This window comes from Rhinolophus sinicus, linkage group LG04 (genome assembly GCF_036562045.2).
Source record: "Rhinolophus sinicus isolate RSC01 linkage group LG04, ASM3656204v1, whole genome shotgun sequence".
NCBI classification, from domain to species: Eukaryota; Metazoa; Chordata; class Mammalia; order Chiroptera; family Rhinolophidae; genus Rhinolophus; species Rhinolophus sinicus.
The window spans coordinates 41,928,188-41,946,565 of record NC_133754.1 but is presented as its reverse complement, the minus strand read 5'-3'; the positions used below and the strand labels follow the sequence as shown (position 1 = coordinate 41,946,565).

The 18,378-nt window shown below is 37.4% G+C and overlaps 1 protein-coding gene across 1 annotated transcript in view; it reads left to right on the top strand.

Annotated features, from left to right (window-relative positions):
• Positions 1-2,152: 2,152 nt before the first annotated feature.
• The window catches only part of UGGT2 (UDP-glucose glycoprotein glucosyltransferase 2), a 146,319-nt gene continuing 130,093 nt past the window's right edge, over positions 2,153-18,378 (top strand). The window contains exons 1-2 of the mRNA XM_019737191.2: positions 2,153-2,617; positions 11,687-11,769. Of these exons, the coding sequence (XP_019592750.2) occupies positions 2,466-2,617; positions 11,687-11,769 (235 nt within the window). The 5' untranslated portion in view covers positions 2,153-2,465. The remainder of the gene's footprint in view (positions 2,618-11,686; positions 11,770-18,378) is intronic.

Sequence of the window (18,378 nt, the reverse complement as noted above, 5' to 3'; positions counted from 1 at the left end):
TGGCCGTCAGCTGTAATCAGTTAGCCATTAGCCACTAATATAACTGCCATGGCTAAGCTAGCAAGTGAGGATTGCAGCTAGCAAGTGGGGTTCATTGGTGGGTTGGTTGGCAGAGAAGCAGAAGGTGGATTGCGGATCGTGTGGGTCCTGCTTCCTGTATCTCCAACGCAGCCGCCAGCGAGACTATAGTGGTATGAACCCCCCATCCATGGCTCTGTGGGTGTTCCTTTTTGTCCTCGCCATATCCTGCATTCTTGTGTGGGGAGCGGGACCAGAGACGATGCGTGACAATAATTATGAAAATAAATGACCCTGGACTAAATTAATTTCATCTCTTTAAGGGAGAAACGTAGCATTTCTCACCATTCTGAACTCAAATATCTTCGAATGTATACTAACAAATATTTTAGTAGTGTCCTTTAAATAGTGTGTTTTTTGTAACTTTTTAAAGACAAATCATTTCTTAAATAATTTGCAACCCATCAGAAAAATGCTAACATTTAAGACATTCACTGTCAATATTTTACTTCCTTCATTCCACAATTTCAGTCAAAAATTTAGTCCAAAAATAAGTGGAAATGAGGAATTAATTAAAGCAAATGCTTGTGAAAAATTCATAATACATTTTTCTGTTATGCTTTATGGATAGAAATAAAGCTCCTTACCCATCTGCCTTAGCTTTCTGTCTACTTATCCATAAAACAAAGACTCTTCAATATTTATTGAGCCCCAATAACATGTACTGTGCTAGACTGCAAGGGATGCTCAAATGAATAACGCATGAGCCCTCTGGGAATATACCACCTCTAGTAGGAGAAATAAATAAGTACTGTATTCAAATTCTAAAGTGAAAATTATAAGTGTATATGACCGTTAAAAATAAAGAACTTTTGAGAATTTAAAGGAGAGAGAGATCATACCAAGTGGGAGAAATCAGAAAATGAAGGCTAAACTTAGGAAGTGAGACCTGACTCGAATTTCCAGAGCAAGGTCTTCTAAGGAGTTATTTCTAAGTAAATGAGAGGAAATGAAAAAGTGAAGCGCTAGTGTTTTGGCAACTTGAAGAGATCAGATTCCCTATAGGGCAAGGGAGTAATGGGAGGGGGAAAAAAATGGATCAGTGCATCTCCTAAACTATTTTCCCCAGCTGCTGCTTCTGTTTACCATATATTTTAATATTTATAATAAATTTACTTTCTTCTGAAGAGGAAAAGAATCATTCCTGAATAGGAGCTAGAATCTTGAGGCTCCACTTCTGCCCAGTTAAATAATACTAAATATTTTGCTTGACGAATCATATGTAGTGGAAAACCAGTTAACTCTGTGGCAAGGTTTTGTCTTTGAGCCTGATGTAGTAAACACATGAGCTTTGAGGTCAGCTAGTCCTTGGTTGAAATCGAGACTTAATCACACTCTGTGTGATTCTGGCTAATAATGACAAAAGCTACGATCAGTTTCCTATGCATTTCACCTGTAATCCTCTAAACCAGCTCTTCTCGCTCTTCTCAAACTTTAATGCGCACAAATATTACCTATGTTTCCTGCTAAACTGGGGATTCAGTTTCTGTGGGTCCGGGATGGGGCCTGAGATTCTGCATTTCTAATAAGCTCACAGCTGATGCTGACGCTGCTGGCCTGTGGACCACTTTTGAGTACAAAGGCTGGAAGCATGGACCCCAGCCATCAGTATCAGAATCACCTACCTAGGAACTTGTTAGCCGTGAAATGCAAATTCTCGGACCCTACACCAAACCTACTGAATCAGAAACAAACATTGGGATGAGGTCCAGCATCCTGGTTTAACAAGCCCTCCAGGTGATGTCACTGGTTTCCCAACATAACTGCAACACTCGAATCACGGGAGAGGGGCGGGAACTATTAAATCGTATTGATGCCCAAATCTCACCCCCAGATATTCCCCCTGTAAGGTGTGTGGTGTAGTCTGGGCATCCGGCTTTCTAAAAGCTCTACCAGGTGACTCCAATTTGCAATAAAATTTGAGAACCCCGTGAAGTAGGTGCTTGAACTTTAATAGGCCTTATTTTCCGCCATGTAAGTGTGTATAATACCCATACAGGTTCCTGCCTTCGTTTCCAGACGTTGGCACCTCCCGCCAGCCTTAGTGGGCCGCAATCACAGTTCGGTCTCGGGGAGCCCGCCTCCCCGCTCCGTGTCCCACAGCCTCTGCCCGAGAACCGGCCGCGGATCCGCCTGAGCATCAGCCACGTCTCTCTACATTCCGGCACCAGCCGCACCTCCGCGGCTCACACCCCGCGGGCGAGCCCCGCACCGCGCCGCAGCTAGATGCGCATGCGCCCGGCACATGCCAGGCCAGGGCCGAGTAACGGACTCTAGCTCCCCCCACCGGAAGTGGGCGACGGCGCGTCGGGAGGAGCCGGCTGCGGCGTGGCGGCTCCGGGCTTTGGTCTCTAGGTCCGATCAGCTCGCGTTTCCCTTCCTGCGCCATGGCAAAGGCCGCCAATGTGATGCGGCTGCTCCTCGGCACCACGGTGCTTTGGCTCTGGCTGCTCTGCTCCGGCACGGCCTCGGCGTCCAAGGCAGTGACAGCCCACTTGGCTGCGAAGTGGCCCGAGACCCCGCTGCTGCTGGAGACCAGGTGGGTGCGAGCTGGAGCCTCTGCTGATCCCGGCGCGGAGGGAGGGCCCGGAAGGGGCTGGGGGCGCGCTGGGACCTTGACGGCTCCTCGGATGCCCTCCTTGCGCCGCCGCTCCAAGTGCTCTTGTGTGTGGCCCTCGAAGCATCACCCACGTCCCTGCCACCCCGTGCGCAGCTCTCCTGTGCAATTCCTTTTCCTCCCGCAGTTCGTACTTTGCCTTGCCCGCGGTTTTTAAAACTTCAGGGCCGTTGTTTAATTCGTTTGGATTGTATGTGCATTTACTATATAAAAAAGGAAGAAGAATGGGTGATGGAGAGTGGCGTTTAATGCAAGCATTTCAATTAATGTGAGCAGTTCTTTTTAGGAAACCATACTTGAAGCACCTAGGCTTCCTGTGGACAAGACAGCTTCCACGTTATTCTTTCCGAATCCTCCACTGGAGTTAGTTCATAAGATACGATTTACTTTGCAGAAACCAAACTTGTTGATATTAAAATTGCTCTTAGTATGCTAGTAAACAGAATTTGAAGTTTCTTTTCTTTAGCCAGCATGAAGTTTTAATGCCAGTTGATTTGGTCATTTCACCAAAGCAGCCCTGAAAAGAGACTTAAGCATGCCACATTATGTTGCCTGTAGAAGACGCTAAAACAATTCTATTTATTTGCAATGTAATTGACATATAACATTATGTTAGTTTCAGGCGTACATCATATTTGTATATGCATATTGTGATCACCATAATAAGTCTAGTTAACAACTGTCACCACAAATAGTTAAACATTTTTGTTGTGATGAGAACTTTTTAAGATTTACTCCTAGCGACTTTCAAATATGCAGTGCAGTATTAACTATAGTCACCAGGCTGTACATTACATCCCCATGAATTAATTTATAACCGAAAGTTTGTACCTTTGACCACTTTCACCCATTTCATTCCCACCCCCATTTCTTCGCTATTTTTTTCATTTTAGATTTCACATTGAGGTGCGATCATATGGTATTTGTCTTTCTCTGTCTGATTTATTTCACTTAGCATAATGCCCTAAAGGTCCAGCATAATGCCCTAAAGGACTGTCCATGTTGTCCCAAGTAGCAGAATTTCCTTCTTTATTGCTGAATAATGTTCCATTGTATTTATATATATATATATATATATATATATATATATATATATATATGTGTGTGTAATATATAATATATATATTATATATGTATATGCCATGATTTCTTTATCCATTCAACCATCTATGGACACTAGGCTATTGTAAATAATGCTACACTGAACATTGGGGTGCATTTGTCTTTTTGAGTTAGTGTTTTTTGTTTCCTTTGGATAAATATCCAGAAGTAGACATGCTGGATCTCCTGGTAGTTCTATTTTTAATTTTTTTGAGGAACCTCCATAACTCTTTTCCATAGTGGCTGCACCAGTTTACATTCATACCTACCTTACACAAGGGTTCCCCTTTTCTCCACATCCTTGCCAACATTTTCTTTTTGATGATAGCCTGTGTAACAGGTGTGAGGTGGTAGCTCACTGTGGTTTTGATTTGCATTTCCCTGATGATTAGTTATGTTGAGCACCTTTTCATGTACCTTAAGGGCATCTGTATGTCTTCTTTGGAAAAATGTCTATCAGATCCTCTGCCCATTTTTCAATTGGATTTTGTTTTCACTGTTGAATTGTATGAATTATTTATATATTTTCGATAATAACCCCTTATCAAATATATGATTTGCAAATATTTTCTGCCATTCGGTAAGTTGCCTTTTCATTTTGTTGATGATTTCCTTTGCTGTGTAGAAGCTTTTTAGTTTTATGTACTCCAGCTTGCTTATTTTTCCTTTTGTTGCCCTTGCTTTTGGTATGAAATCCAAAATATCTCCAAGACCAATTTTAAGGAGCTTACCATTCTTGTTTTAATCCAGGAGATTTATGGTTTCAGGTCTTACTTTCAAGTCTTTAATCCATTTTGAATTAATTTTTGTGTGTGGTGTAAGATAGTGATCCAGTTTCATTGTTTTGTATGTGGCTGTCTAGTTGTCCCAACACCATTATTGAAGAGACTGCCCTTTCCCCAGTATATATTCTTGGCTCCTTTGTCGTAAGTTAATTGACCATATATGCATGGGTTTATTTCTGGGCTGTCTATTACATTTCATTGATCTACGTATTTGGTTTTATGCCAATATCATACTGTTTTGGTTACTATAGCTTTGTAATATAGTTTGAAATCAGGAAACATGATACCTCTAGCTTTTTTCTTCTTTCTCAAGATTGCTTTGGCTATTTGGAGTCTTTTGTGGTTCCATACAAATTTTAGAATTGTTTGTTCTATTTCTGTGAAAAGAGCCATTGGAATTTTGGTAGAGATTGCATTGAATCTGTAGGTTGCATTGTGTTATATGGACACTTTAACTATTAATTCTTCCAATCCATGTGCATGCGTGTGTTTCCATTTATTTGTGCTGTCTTCAGTTTTTTTCATCAATATCTTATAGGTTTTAGTGCACAGGTCTTTCAGTTCCTTGGTTAAATTTATTCCTTAGGTACTTTATTCTTTTTGATGCAATTGTAAATGAGTTATTTTTCCTCTCAATTTCTCTTTCTGGTGATTTGTTATTAGTGTACAGAAACACCACAGATTTTTGTATATTGATTTTGTATCCTGCAACTTTACTCAGTTTGTTTATTAGTTTTAATGGTTTTTTGGTGGAGTCTTTAGGATTTTCTATATGTAATATGTCACCTGCGAATACTGACAGTTTTACTTCTTCCTGTCCAATTCAGATGCCATTTACACATGTATGTATGTATGTATCTATGTCTAATTGCTCTGGCTAGGACTTCCAATATTATGTTAAATAAAAGTGGCAAGAGTAGGGTAGCTTTGTCTGGTTCCTGATCTTAGAGGAAAAGCTTTCAGCTTTTCATCACTGAGTATGATCTTAGCTATAAGCTTGTCATATATGGCCTTTGTTATGTTGAGGTATGTTCCCTCTGTATCCATTTTGTTGAGAGTTTTTATCACATATAGATGTTGAATTTTGTCAGCTGGTTTTTATGTATCTATTGAGATGATCATATAACTTTTATCCTTCATTTTGTTAATGTAGTGTATGGTATTGATTGATTTGTGTATGTTGAACCACAAATTCTTGCATCCCTGGAATAAATTGCATTTGATCTTGGTGTATGATCCCTTTAATGTGTTGTTGAATTCAATTTACTAAAATTTTGCTGAGGATTTTTGTGTCTATTTTATCTGGGACATTGGCCTTAACTGTCCTTGTCTGGCTTTGGTAATGAGTGTTCCTTCCTCTTCTGTTTTTTGGAAGGGCTTGAAAAGGACAAGTATTCTTTAAATATGTGGTAGATTTCAACAGTGAAGCTGTCTGGTTTGTTGGGAGGTTTTTGTTTGATGATTCAATCTCCTAACTAGTTATCAGTCGGTTCAGATTTTCTATTTCTTCCTAACTCAGTCTTGGTAGGTTGTATGTTTTTAGGAATTTATCCATTTCTTCTCGGTTGCTCAATTTGTTGGCATATAATTGTTCATAGCAGTATGTTATGATCCTTTGCATTTTTGTGGTATCAGCTGTAATAAAAGTTGGTATTGAATAAATTATTCTAGCTTAAAATATGTCCCCTTTTTCTGCCTTTTCCCCAGTTTCTCCCAGAGCTTGCACAGATCTGGTCCCATACTCAGTTTAATTTCTTCCCATCTTGGACTGGTAGTTTCAGTTTCCCAGTTTCTACTTGCCCCAAGGGTCCTGGAGCAGGGACTCCTGTAGCTCCTCAAGGTTCTTCCCAGTGTAGCCTGAGCTGATGCACCAACCTTACCACTTGTAGTGGGTTGAACGGCAGTTCCTAAAAAGGTGCGTCCTCATCCTAATCTCTGGAACCTGTGAATTTTTCCTTATTTGGAAAAAGAATCTTTGCAAATGTGATTAAGTTAAGGATATTGAGACATGGTCATCATGGGTTATCTAGATGGGTGCTAAATCTGAGGTCCTTACAAGAGCCGGAAGAGGAAAAGATACAGACAAAGCAAAGGCCATGTGAACAGAGGCTGAGATTGGGTTGGTGCAGCCACAAGCCAAGGAACACTGGAACCCTTGAGAAGCAGACACAGGCAAGGAAAGATTCTCCTCAAGAGCCTTTGGACAGCACGTAGCCCTGTCAATACCTTGATTTTGGACTTCTGGCCTCCAGAACTGTGAGCCAAAAAGTTTCTGTTGTCACCAAGTTGGTGGTAACTTCTTGCAGCTGCTCTAGGAAACTAATACAGATTTGGTACCTTGAAATGGGGTGCTGCTGTATCAAATACCTAAAAATGTAGATGTAGCTGATGAATCAGGCAGAAGCTGGAAGAGTTTTGAGAAAAGTGTTAGAAGAAGCCTAGATTGCCTTGAGGAGACTGTTTGCAGAAACATGAACATTAAAGGTGGTTCTAGTAAGGACTTCGAAGAAAGCGAGGAACTTAGTAGAAAAAGTTTCTGTCATCTTAGAACATTAAAGGAACTCTGACAAGTACTCGGAAGGAAATGAGAAACATGTTACTGGAAATGAAGATGATCTTTGATACATAGTGGCAGAAAACTGGCTGATATGGATTCTCCCGTTGTGTGGAAAACAGAGCTTGTAAGTGATAAACTTGGGTAGTTAGCTGAGGAGATTTCCAAGGCAAGTATTAAAGCTGTCATCTGGTTTCTCTTTGCTACTTACAGTTATAGTAAAATGCAAGAGGGAAGATAAATTGAAGGAGAAACTTAAGGAAAGGAAGCAGCACCTGATAATTTGGGAGGTTGCAAAGCATGCTAAAATTAAACTCAGTGTTGGGAATGCATGCTCCAGAAAGAAGGCCAAATGTGTGGCTGGACAGCCTTTCGCAGTATATGTTAAGTATGTGACTCAAGGACTCACTCGACCACATTAGCAGAAGCCAGGAATAGAGATGGGTTTACCCAGGAATGTTCTGGGGAGGATCATTATGTAATGGCATGAATCTGATGAGATACATAAGAGACCCACAAGGATTTTGACTATGTTGTATCAGCAGAGAAACACTGTCAGGTTGGATCAAAAGGGACACAGGATGAAATTAGAGAAGGCTGTCAGACTTTCAAAATTCTATAGGCAGGAAATTTGGCTAATAGACCTACTTAGCTGCAAACATCTGCTATCCTTCAGAAAAAAGGGCAGAGCCGTGGCAGGCAGCACAAAGGGTGGAGCAACAAGCCACAGGGAGTTATGCTCAGGGCTTGAAACCTCATGGAATTTGTTCTGCTGGATTTCAGATTTCTTTTTCACTGGTAACTGCTTTATTCTGTCTAATTTCCCCCTTTTGGAATCTGGATTGCCTCTCACCATTGCATTTTGGAAGCAGATAAATTGTTTCTAGTTTCACAGGTCCATATATGGAGAAGAATTTTGCTCCAGGAAGGATGGTACCCAAGGCCTCACTCCTCCCTAGTTTAGAGTTGAGACTTCTGATGGTATTTACATTAGCTTTGGTCTTAGAGATGATGTCACAATAGGTGATATTGGGATGGAGTGAATGTATTTTGTATGTGGGACAAATGTGGATTTTGGGGACCCAGAAGGTAGACTGTATTGGCTTGAATGGTGGCCCCCCAAAAAGATAAATCCACATCCTAATCTGCATTAACCCTGACGACACCTGGAATCCAGACTTTTGGACTCCAAACTGAGAGAGAATATATTTGTTTTAAATCACTAAGTTTGTGATAATTTATTATGGTGGTCCTAGGGAAGTGATATTAACACTTTACTACAGTCCTTTACTTGTTGATACCTTATTTATGGACATACATATTACTGTCTTTTTGCCTGGTCCTTTGTCCTAACAAAAACTAATGTCTTTCTATTATGTTCTTATATTTATTCAATACTTCTGTAATAATCCTTACTGCAACGCATCATATATGCTAATCTCTGCTGCTAAAATGTGAGTTTAAGGGGACAAAGGTATTTCTTATTCATGTTTATTTTGCCAAAGCACAGGGATTGAAAGTAGATGCTCAATAAATATAGCAAGTACTCAAATTAACATAGTTTCGTTATAACGTTGATGAGAGAAAAAAAGATTCCTGGCTGGGGCCACTGTGTGGAGTTTGCACATTCCCCCATGTCTGCATGAGTTTTCTGTGGGAACTCCAGTTTCTTCCCACATTCCACAGATGTGCATAGGTTAATTGGTATGTCTAAATTGTCCCAGTCTGAATGACTGGGTGTGTGTGTGTGTGTGTGTACAGGCTGTGCACACACACATGTGAGTCCCACAATGAAAGGGTGTCCTGTCCAGGGTGGGTTCCCATCTTACACCCTGAGCTGCTGGGAGAAGCTCTGATCACCTGCAACCCTGAACTGGAATAAGCTGGATGGAAAATAATTATCTTACTTGTTTTATTAATCTTTCTTAAAAGTTGTATAGCTCACATTTATTTCAATGTTTAATATTAGAAGTGTTTTGGGTCTTTATTTAGAAGTTTGGTGATATTTTGTGATCAGAAATATGCTGTAGAAACTTAACTCTTGTTTATACCAATTGGGTTCGTTATATGTCACCTCACTTAAAGTCACAGTTTCCAAGAACCTATCGACATTAAGTGAAGACTCACTGTATTAGTTCATTAGATGCAACAAAGATATTTCTTACTCATACCTGTTTTCCCCAAGGCTCAGTACACAGAAGTAGGTGCTCAGTGATGTTGATTCAATGGAAGGGACCATATGTAAAGTAGTGTATACTTCAAACCACCATCAGAATTACCTCTGCAATACCTGACCTCTGCTTAGGTCATCCAGACACCTGATCTCTGCTTAAGTAATCCAGACAGGAAGCTCAGTGTTATTTCACGTGCCTGCTTGTCCTGTTGTGAACAAATATAAATTGTTAGCAGGTCCTTCATTATATAAACTAAGCTCTTTCCCACTATACCTTTTATCTACTAGTCCCGACTTTATCCTTCTGAACTAAATCTCTTCTTTGTGACAGTGTAGCAGCCTAGAAGCCTGTAGTTTCTTTAATCATTGCACTTTCTAATTCTGTTTTCTAAACTTCATTATTCTGTTCATCTTCAGGTTTTTAATGTTTCTCTTAAATAAAAATTTTAGGAAAGCCAAAGAAGTGTGGCAGAGGAAGAATTGAAGAGTTTTGGGTAAATCGAAGGAACTTGAGAGATAGAAACTTAAGAAAAGCAATAGCTCAGGTTTTTTTATTTAAACCATTATTCTTGGGAATTTCTCTTACTGCCTATACATAGATATGTATATTACATATTTTTAATTCAGTATAAATATTTCACTGCTTGTTTTGAGCATGGCCCTACAATGGGTACTGTGTCAGAAATAAAGATGAATGAGGTATGTCCCCTGCCTTAATTAATTTATAATTCTGTACTATTTACTAGGGATGATTATAGGCTGATGAGGCTAAATTTAAAACACATGTACCATAATGTATATATCTATCTAAACTGCATTTATTCCACTGGTGTTGCTCTTGGTGAACATATTTTTTGGAATTCCACTTATTGTCATGCTCCTTAGTACATATAAAAACACCCTCTATAGAAATAATTTTTTTCTCTGTAGTAGAATGTTTTGGGAACCATTGTTATTTGTAGCTAAATATTATACAGGACAAGTGAACAAATTGGAAATGCCAATTTTTTGGGCTTTTTCCCTTTTTAAAACTTTGGGTAAAGGTAATATCTTTTAGAAGGTGAGGAGCTTGTTTAGATGGTCTCGCAAGGGTATTTCCTCCTCTAAGATTAATAACGAGTTACTGGCATATTGCCCCCGAAAGTAATTTAGGAAGAGTTCCAAAATGCTTAGAGCCAGTGGTATATATTGAGGGAATAAGTGTAAGTGAATATTTTCTTAAGGTGATCACTTTGAAGGATTATACTTAGATGTATAAATTCGAGCATGGGGAAGATGTCTTTTACTTATGGTTGTACAGCGTCAGAACATGCTGTAGTTGCTTGGTCAGGTCAGTTAGTTAGGTGTTAGTATTGCTCCCTAATTAACTTGAGGTTTTGCACCACCTCTGTCCTTTTCAGGTCACATCCTATTTTAGTGTTCCCATTGTTTCCTCTGCTTTTAGCTGCTGCTTTTTTTTTTTTTTTATGCCATTGAGTTGTACACCATTAATAATAAGAGTTGTTTTGAAGTTACTTGTTGCTTTAAATTCCTATGCCTCTCATGGTTATGTTGGTGATTTAATTAGTTTTTCCTCCTTTTTCCCCTTTATTGACCCTCTCAGAATCACAGGAAGTAGTTACTCTGCATGATGTCCTCAATCCATTTACATTAAGTATTAGTTTAAGTTGAGCAAGGCTAGAGAGAAAGATCAGGTGGGCGATAACAAAGAATCTGTACCATCTGTTTGGTGGCCGTTTCCTTTCTAGTTTAAATAGTTAAATCTGTTTGTTTCAGGTGTCTTGTGCTTTTGTTCTATACAGCACTGAATAACTGAATAGCCTAACACCTAATGAAATAAACCAACTTCCTATTAATTATTAAGATCTTGTCTGTTTTAAATAATAAAAAGATTGTTTCAAATAATAAAAATAAATAAGTAGCTAAATAAAAATAATAGATATTATGACTTAAAAGCGTTCATAGATCCAATTTTTATGAAAAATAAAGTCCTTTTATTTATTTACCTTTTTCACTTTTCACCTTTAAAAAACACTCTCTTCATTACCTTTAAATTCTGCTTCTCAGTGGTATTTCACTTGAAGAAACAAAATAAATTATCCAATTTTTTTTTAGTATAGCTAATAATGAGGAAAAAACAAAAATTATTTCTCATACAGTCTGTTCTGGTCATGATTATATGTTTGAAGCTGAGAATGATACCTCAGGTAAGAATCATCAATTTGTTCTCTTTCTGCATTACAGTAAATAAAAATCAGTAATTTAACATTAATTTTTAGAGATTTTTGTTTTTACCATAAGTTATAATTTGGTTCTAAAGTATATAGTAGCAAAACCTTTTTCATTTTCATCTATTAATTACTTTTCTTTTTTAATAGTGAATTTATGGCAGAAGAAAGTAATGAAAAATTCTGGCAGTTTTTGGACACTGTAAAAGAATTAGCAATTTATAAGCAAACAGGTATGTGATGTGCATATTTTAACTGGTAAGATTTGTATTTATGTGTACACATTGGATGTGTTTATTGTTTTTAATGGCAAAGGTTTAATTTTTAAACCTTTTTAATTTTAAAAGTGATTAATAAATTTGAATATAAATTTGAAAAAGTGCTTTAATGGAAACTATTTTAAGCATCCATTTCCAAAAATATAACGGTTTAATACTTTATTCTAAGGAAACTCATATAATTAGCAATGTTTGGGTATTGCATTATAATCGAGAAGAATTAGAGATTGTTGAAATATGGTTTTCTTTTTACCTAGATTTCTTTGAAATTGTATTAAATGGTGCATCTAGTAATACTGATTTTTTTTTTTTGCCAAAATACTCTTAAAGGGATTTTAATACTTTCCCTCAAAAGTGAGGTAACCTATGGGCTTTCATTTCACTATCTAAAAAATGGAGTTATTCATTCCAACTTTTTAAATATGTATGAGAGTGTATATCTATATATACCTACGTATGTCTTTAGAATGAACATGTGTTGTGTTTCTTAATGAAGGTCAATAGACTAAAGATACTGAAATAGGTTTTAGCAGCAGAGGCTAAAAGTTTACTTATTACTTATTAGTTATTACAAAGAATGGTTATTTTCCTGTCTCTACAGAGAATGGAATAAATGATATCAACATGGAATCCCTCAAGAGGGAATTCTTTAGCCTTGTACACAGAGGAAACATATTACTACTACAGTGATTATGTAATTTATTTTTGAGTGTAAATGTAAGATGAACAACAGTTTTAAATGTTTTAAGTGTTCATTTGCTGGAGGCTGTTTGGCTCATCTGGCCTTGAAGTTCAGCAATTTTATGATTTCATGAAATAGTTTTAAAAAATAGGGCAGATGTGCCTTTAACAATATATTTAAACTGAAGTAGTTCCAAAAAACAAGTAACGTGCTCTTTCAAAAAACTTTCACTGAAAAGTTCATCATTTAGTAACCATTTGAGTCTTGAGACAAGTTTTAGATACTGGGCATATAGAGATGAATAAACGTGACTGATGTTATTTGGACCTCCATAATGCAATGCCGGAGATAGCAAAACAGCTAAGTGTGCTATTAGGTGATAAGAGCTTTAATAGGAATATACATAACATGGTAGCGTGTAAACAAAGGTACCTAGTCTTTCAGAAAGAGCAAGACAGCCTTTCCAGTGGTGAATGCTGAAGCTGAGTTTGGATGATAGGATTTAGACAGGTGATAGAGAAGGGGGAAGAGGAGACAGGAGTGGGGTGCACAGAGGAACTTGCACCACTTAGAAGTCTATTTTCACATCATTGGGAAATTATTTGCTTTGTGTTTGTCCTGGAAATTTTCATTTTGGTAATTGAGGTAAAACGAGGCTGGATTAATATGTCAAGTTTTCATGATAGTTAAAAAAACTAACCAATTTTTCTGGCTCTCACCTAAAATCCTCAGTATATCGATCCCAAATCATTTCTCACTACTCCCTGCTTATTCAGTGCCATTTTTCATTGAAGAAACCATCTTGAAAATTACTTCTGTAAATTTTGAACTCTTATTTTAAGTTGCTTAGATACATCAGCATATTTTATAGCTAAATGAAACAACATGCCTCGACAATCTGGTGGAAGATCATTAAAAAGTTGGAATACAAGCTCAGGAATATCTGAGATCTACTTCAAGCTTATATTGTAGGAGGTGTGTGTATTTCGGGGTTGAACCTAAAATAAACTGTATTAAATAAGAATTACTAACACTGATAATATAATTCTGTTGAATTTATTTATAATGGTGAGAGTCAAATGCAAATGTTGCATCATTGCTGACCGTGTTAGGTGTGAGAAAGAATGGTATATATGAGGAATTAAATATGTTAACAACTATCAGATTTTACCTGATTTGTTTTCAAGATGTTATCCTAGAGGAAACATTACAAATCCTCAGTTATTTGTAATTTTTAGGTTGTTGAATCTCCATGAGACCTTCTAAACACTGGGGAATAATTCTGACAATCTACTTGCTTAAACAAATTATAAATATTGAACATTTTAACACTTTGAATTTAGGTGCTAATTTCATGCCATTTAGAGAGAACAATTTATATTAGGTGCCAGCAAATTAAGATTTTTTAATCATTGAGTTACCTGTTTTTAAAACATTTTATATAGTTCTGCTACAGAGTTATGCATTTATTCATGCTCAAGCTTCAAGTGGCATGATTTACCGAAGCTATGTAGTTCTGTGTGGTGAGTAGGAAATGTCAACTGAGGTTTATCTGCCTCCAAAGTCCCTATTTATTTTTATTTCTCCATGTGCTCAGTGTATAAGAATCTCATTCTTAAAGTCCTTGAAGATTTTAATAGTTTCTACATAAGTAAAGTTGCTTTTATATTTTAAAGGAAAAGATTTTCAGAAAATGTTATGACATTTCTAGCTCAGTTTCTTGTAACTGAGAACTGGGTTTGGAGAAGGAAGATGTTTGCAGTTTGGATGTATCACATTTGAAATGCTTGTGGAATATCCAAGTGAAGATATTCAGTAAGCTGATGTATGAGTAAGAGATTTAGGCTAATCTAGCTAAAAAAAATCTAGGCTAAAGGGTAGGATTTGGGAGCTAACAACAGGAAGAGGGTAATTGAAAAGGTATAGAATGAGGAAAAAAATAGGTGCCCAGGGAAGAGCCCTGAATAACACCAATGTTTAAGAAATAACTACAGGGAAGAACACAATAATATAAGAAGGAGTACCCGTGGAGGTAGGTAAAAACATAGAAAGTGTGATGTATGAAAGCCAGGAGAATATTAAGTGGTAAATGATGGATGTTATCAAATAATGTAGGCAGATCAAGTAATATGAATATTCATCTTTTAACAACAGAAAATTATTGGTGACTTTGGTAACAACAGTTTCACTGGTAATGATAATGAAAACTACAGCAGGTTGAGGTGTGAGTAGAGGTTGAGGATGTAGAGATAAGTAATGTTAAGTCTTTCAAGACTGACTATGAAGCAGCTAAAATGACTCAGTAGCTGACTGTGGAGGCTGCTGCTGCTTTTTTATTTTTTAAGATACAAGTGATTTATGTACATTGCCGATTGGCAAAAATCAAGTGAAAGGTGAAGTTGCAGATAAAGGAAGGATATTGAAAGGGCAAAATCATTATCAACAGGTTAGTTGGTGAGCATGGATATAGTTATTTTAAAACATCAGCTGAAATAGCCCAATGCATCCATCTCATGATTGAGATGATCTTGCAAATTACGCCTAAATTACAGATGTTTACTTTCTATAAACCCCTGAATCCTGCATCCATTGCTATACTAAAGACAACAATTAACAGGGACCTTGACAAAATTTAATGTTTGTTGTCAGGCACTACTCACATTTGTTTCTGTTGACTTTCTTCTCTTTTTCATGGATGACCAATCCCCTTTTGGCTGATGTAGTCTTATTTTAATTGTGTTAATTCATTAATTTTGGCTATTTGCTTGTTAGCCCTATAGCTATTACATCTTTTTAAAGATCAGCTTTTGAGTTAACATCTCTTCTCTGGTCTATGTTGTATTGTTTTTACTGTGGAAGGTGAGTGTTGCATTAGTTTTTGATTCTTAGGGGGGAAATGCACCATAACTTCAGAGAAATCATCTATGGTTTATTAAAGAAGTAGGAGTGAAGGAACCTACCTATTTTCATAAGATAACTCTTTAAAATTACTGGATTAGGAAAGTATTATTGCCTAGAATGAAGAGACCAATTCTTAAATATTAATTCCAGAAATGTATTGAATGCCTATTTTGTATGCCAGGAGTCAAAAGTTACAATTGAAAGGCTAGAAAAGTTTCCTGCCTTCATAGTTTATAGCTTAATGGGAAGGGCAGCATTAAAAAAATACTTATACAAATAATTTTCAATTACAGTTTTGAGAATTAATCTGGACATGATATACAGTCCTATCAAAGTCTGTAACAAGATCTAGACGTGGGAGGTCAGTGAAATTTCTTTACAAAACAAATAACATTTTAGCTGAGGTTTGCTGAATAGGAGTTAGCTGAACATGCACCCCCCACCCTCCTACATTTCATGCCAAAGGAATAACATGTGTGAAGGCCCTGAGTTGTTAGCCTCCTCTTTCTTTAAATATTGTCGGTTAGTCCCCTACAATCAGTAATGATTTCGCTAGTGATCCTTTCTTCCTCTTACCAACATCTGATTTTGTTCACAAATATTCTTAGTATACATAAGTGTCTGTTACTTGCTTTGTTGGCTTCAATGATATTCTTTTATTCCCAGCTATTATTTGTGAGGAATCACTGAGCTTACTTTACTTTCCATTTAATTTCCCCTTTGTTACATTTTTGTTAGTGGTATATTTTTCTACATTACCAGAGCATACATTTTATCGTCTCCTGTAAATCTTAACTCCTTAATTAGGCTTATTTCTGCAGTTAAGTATATTCAGAGCTCACCATCAAACTGTAGTTTCTCCAATTATTTCTTGGCTATATATAGTTTGCTCTCCAATTGATGCCCTATGAATAACTCCTGGGAATAATGGCCTTGAGTTCTTCACATACATAACTGTTTATGTGTGAATTTTATACTTTAGATTTTTAACTTTTGAGTCCCATAGTTTTACCAAAAAATGTTAAATGCTGACCATTGTGAATCTTTATTTTTAGATATGTAGATTCATTACTCCTTTTAATTCTAAAGAGTTTTCTTTGATTATAGTTTTCTTTATTCATTCTGTTCTAGTCCCTTAATTTTCTACTTTGGGGTTACAATTATACATATTGCAGATCTCCTTTGCCCAACTTCTGTATCTGTCATTTACTCTCAATTTTGTTTTTCATTTTCTCCTTTTTTTAAAATTTCTGTTTCATTTTCTTCACATTTCCTTTGCATGTTATCTATTTTTTTTTTCTATTTTTCATGACATCATTTTACTGTGTTACTTCTAATTTAGCCTATATTTTCTAGTATTTTATTCTTCTTTCCTCAGTTCTTTCAGAACTATTTTTATAGCCCCCTGTGCTTTAGTCATCTCATTTTTGAGCTTTTTATCAAGAATTGTAAAGGGCCCAAGATTTTCACCCTACTTACAAACTAAAACCTTAGCTTTTTACCGTTTCAAGTATCAGAGAGTCATAAGACATGAAATGTGAGACTCCAGGATCAGAGCTGAAAGATTATAACTAACCAAAGGGAAGTCTCCCAAGTGGGCTGTAGATCTCTTTTTTTTTTCAGCCAGGACCCATTGCAATAGTTCTGAGACGTTTTACTCTCATCTTTGAAAGGATCCAAGGTTGGCATGACAGACTGTAGGGTTGTTGAAACAAAGATGGTTGTAATTCTGCATTACGTATTTCATCCTCTCATCTTCCAGGCAAACCCAAGTTCTAATGATTTTGAATCCTTCTGGACATAGCGGTCACAAATTTCCTTCCTTTCTCACTCAGTGTAGGTATACATCTCTGTACCTATTGTTTGAAGAAGGTGGAACCTTCCTCTAACCGAAGAGAGTCTTTGTACTTGTCACAATGGTGTGGACTTGAAGTTGACAGAATAATTGGTGAAGAAGTCTACTTGTATGGAGAAGAGTTAACAACTAAGACATTTGGGCAAATGCCTTTGAATATACTGCCCAGTACTTGGCCTGTGACTTTCTCCTTATTTTCCTTTCATTAACAGGCAACAAATGGAGGACCATTTACTGCCTGATGACCATATAATTTTGTCAGTATGTCCACTTTTAGTTGACAAGAATTTCCTTCAAATCCTGTTAATTGCCCATGGGGTTGGGTCTTTTCTCCTCCAAAAATCTATGTATCTGTCAGCGTTCCATCTTTGTTGTTAAATCTGTCAAGTAAAGGATCTGAGATTGTACCCTCCTTGCAAGCTAACAGGTTGGTTTCATGGATGCTGACTGAAGACATGAGATCCCTGGATCGGAGACAAAAGACTTTACTACTCAAAGCAAAATTAGTAATCACAATATCCACATATTTGTGCTGGTTCCCCAATCCCCAGTTCTCATGTGGCAATGTAGAGGGCCAGGTGACACCTGCACCATGAATGGATTGTAGTAAGGAAAGGAACCAAGGGTCAAGAGCCCAGCACCTGTTGAACAAGTAGTGAACATTGTAACCATCAACAAACAATCCAGTCTCTGTTGCCTCCCCAAAAGCATCTCCTTCCAGTCAGCATCCTCTTCCTTCTCCAGAGTGTCTGGTGTTATACACCATTTTTGTCCTCCCTTTCACATCAGGGAACTCTGACCTTTGGGTAACTGTTCTGGATCTACCCCAACTCTGCTCTTTTCTATGAGAAGTTCCCATGAGTTGGTAACCCAGTGCCAAGGAGTAAAGGAGAAAAATGACCAGGGAATGTCTGAGGCACATCTATGGATACCTGTAACAGCCGGCTGTAGAGCAGCTCTGTTGTTACCTTACCCACCTCTGGCTGGCAGTAGAATAGTACTGCAGTTTTCTGACACAATGGTAATAATGCAGATCATGATTACACCCAGGGCAGTGTAGAGAAAAGGGCAAAAATAGTTTTCTCCCTGCTTATTCCCATTAGTGCCACCAGGCCCTCTTCAGCTC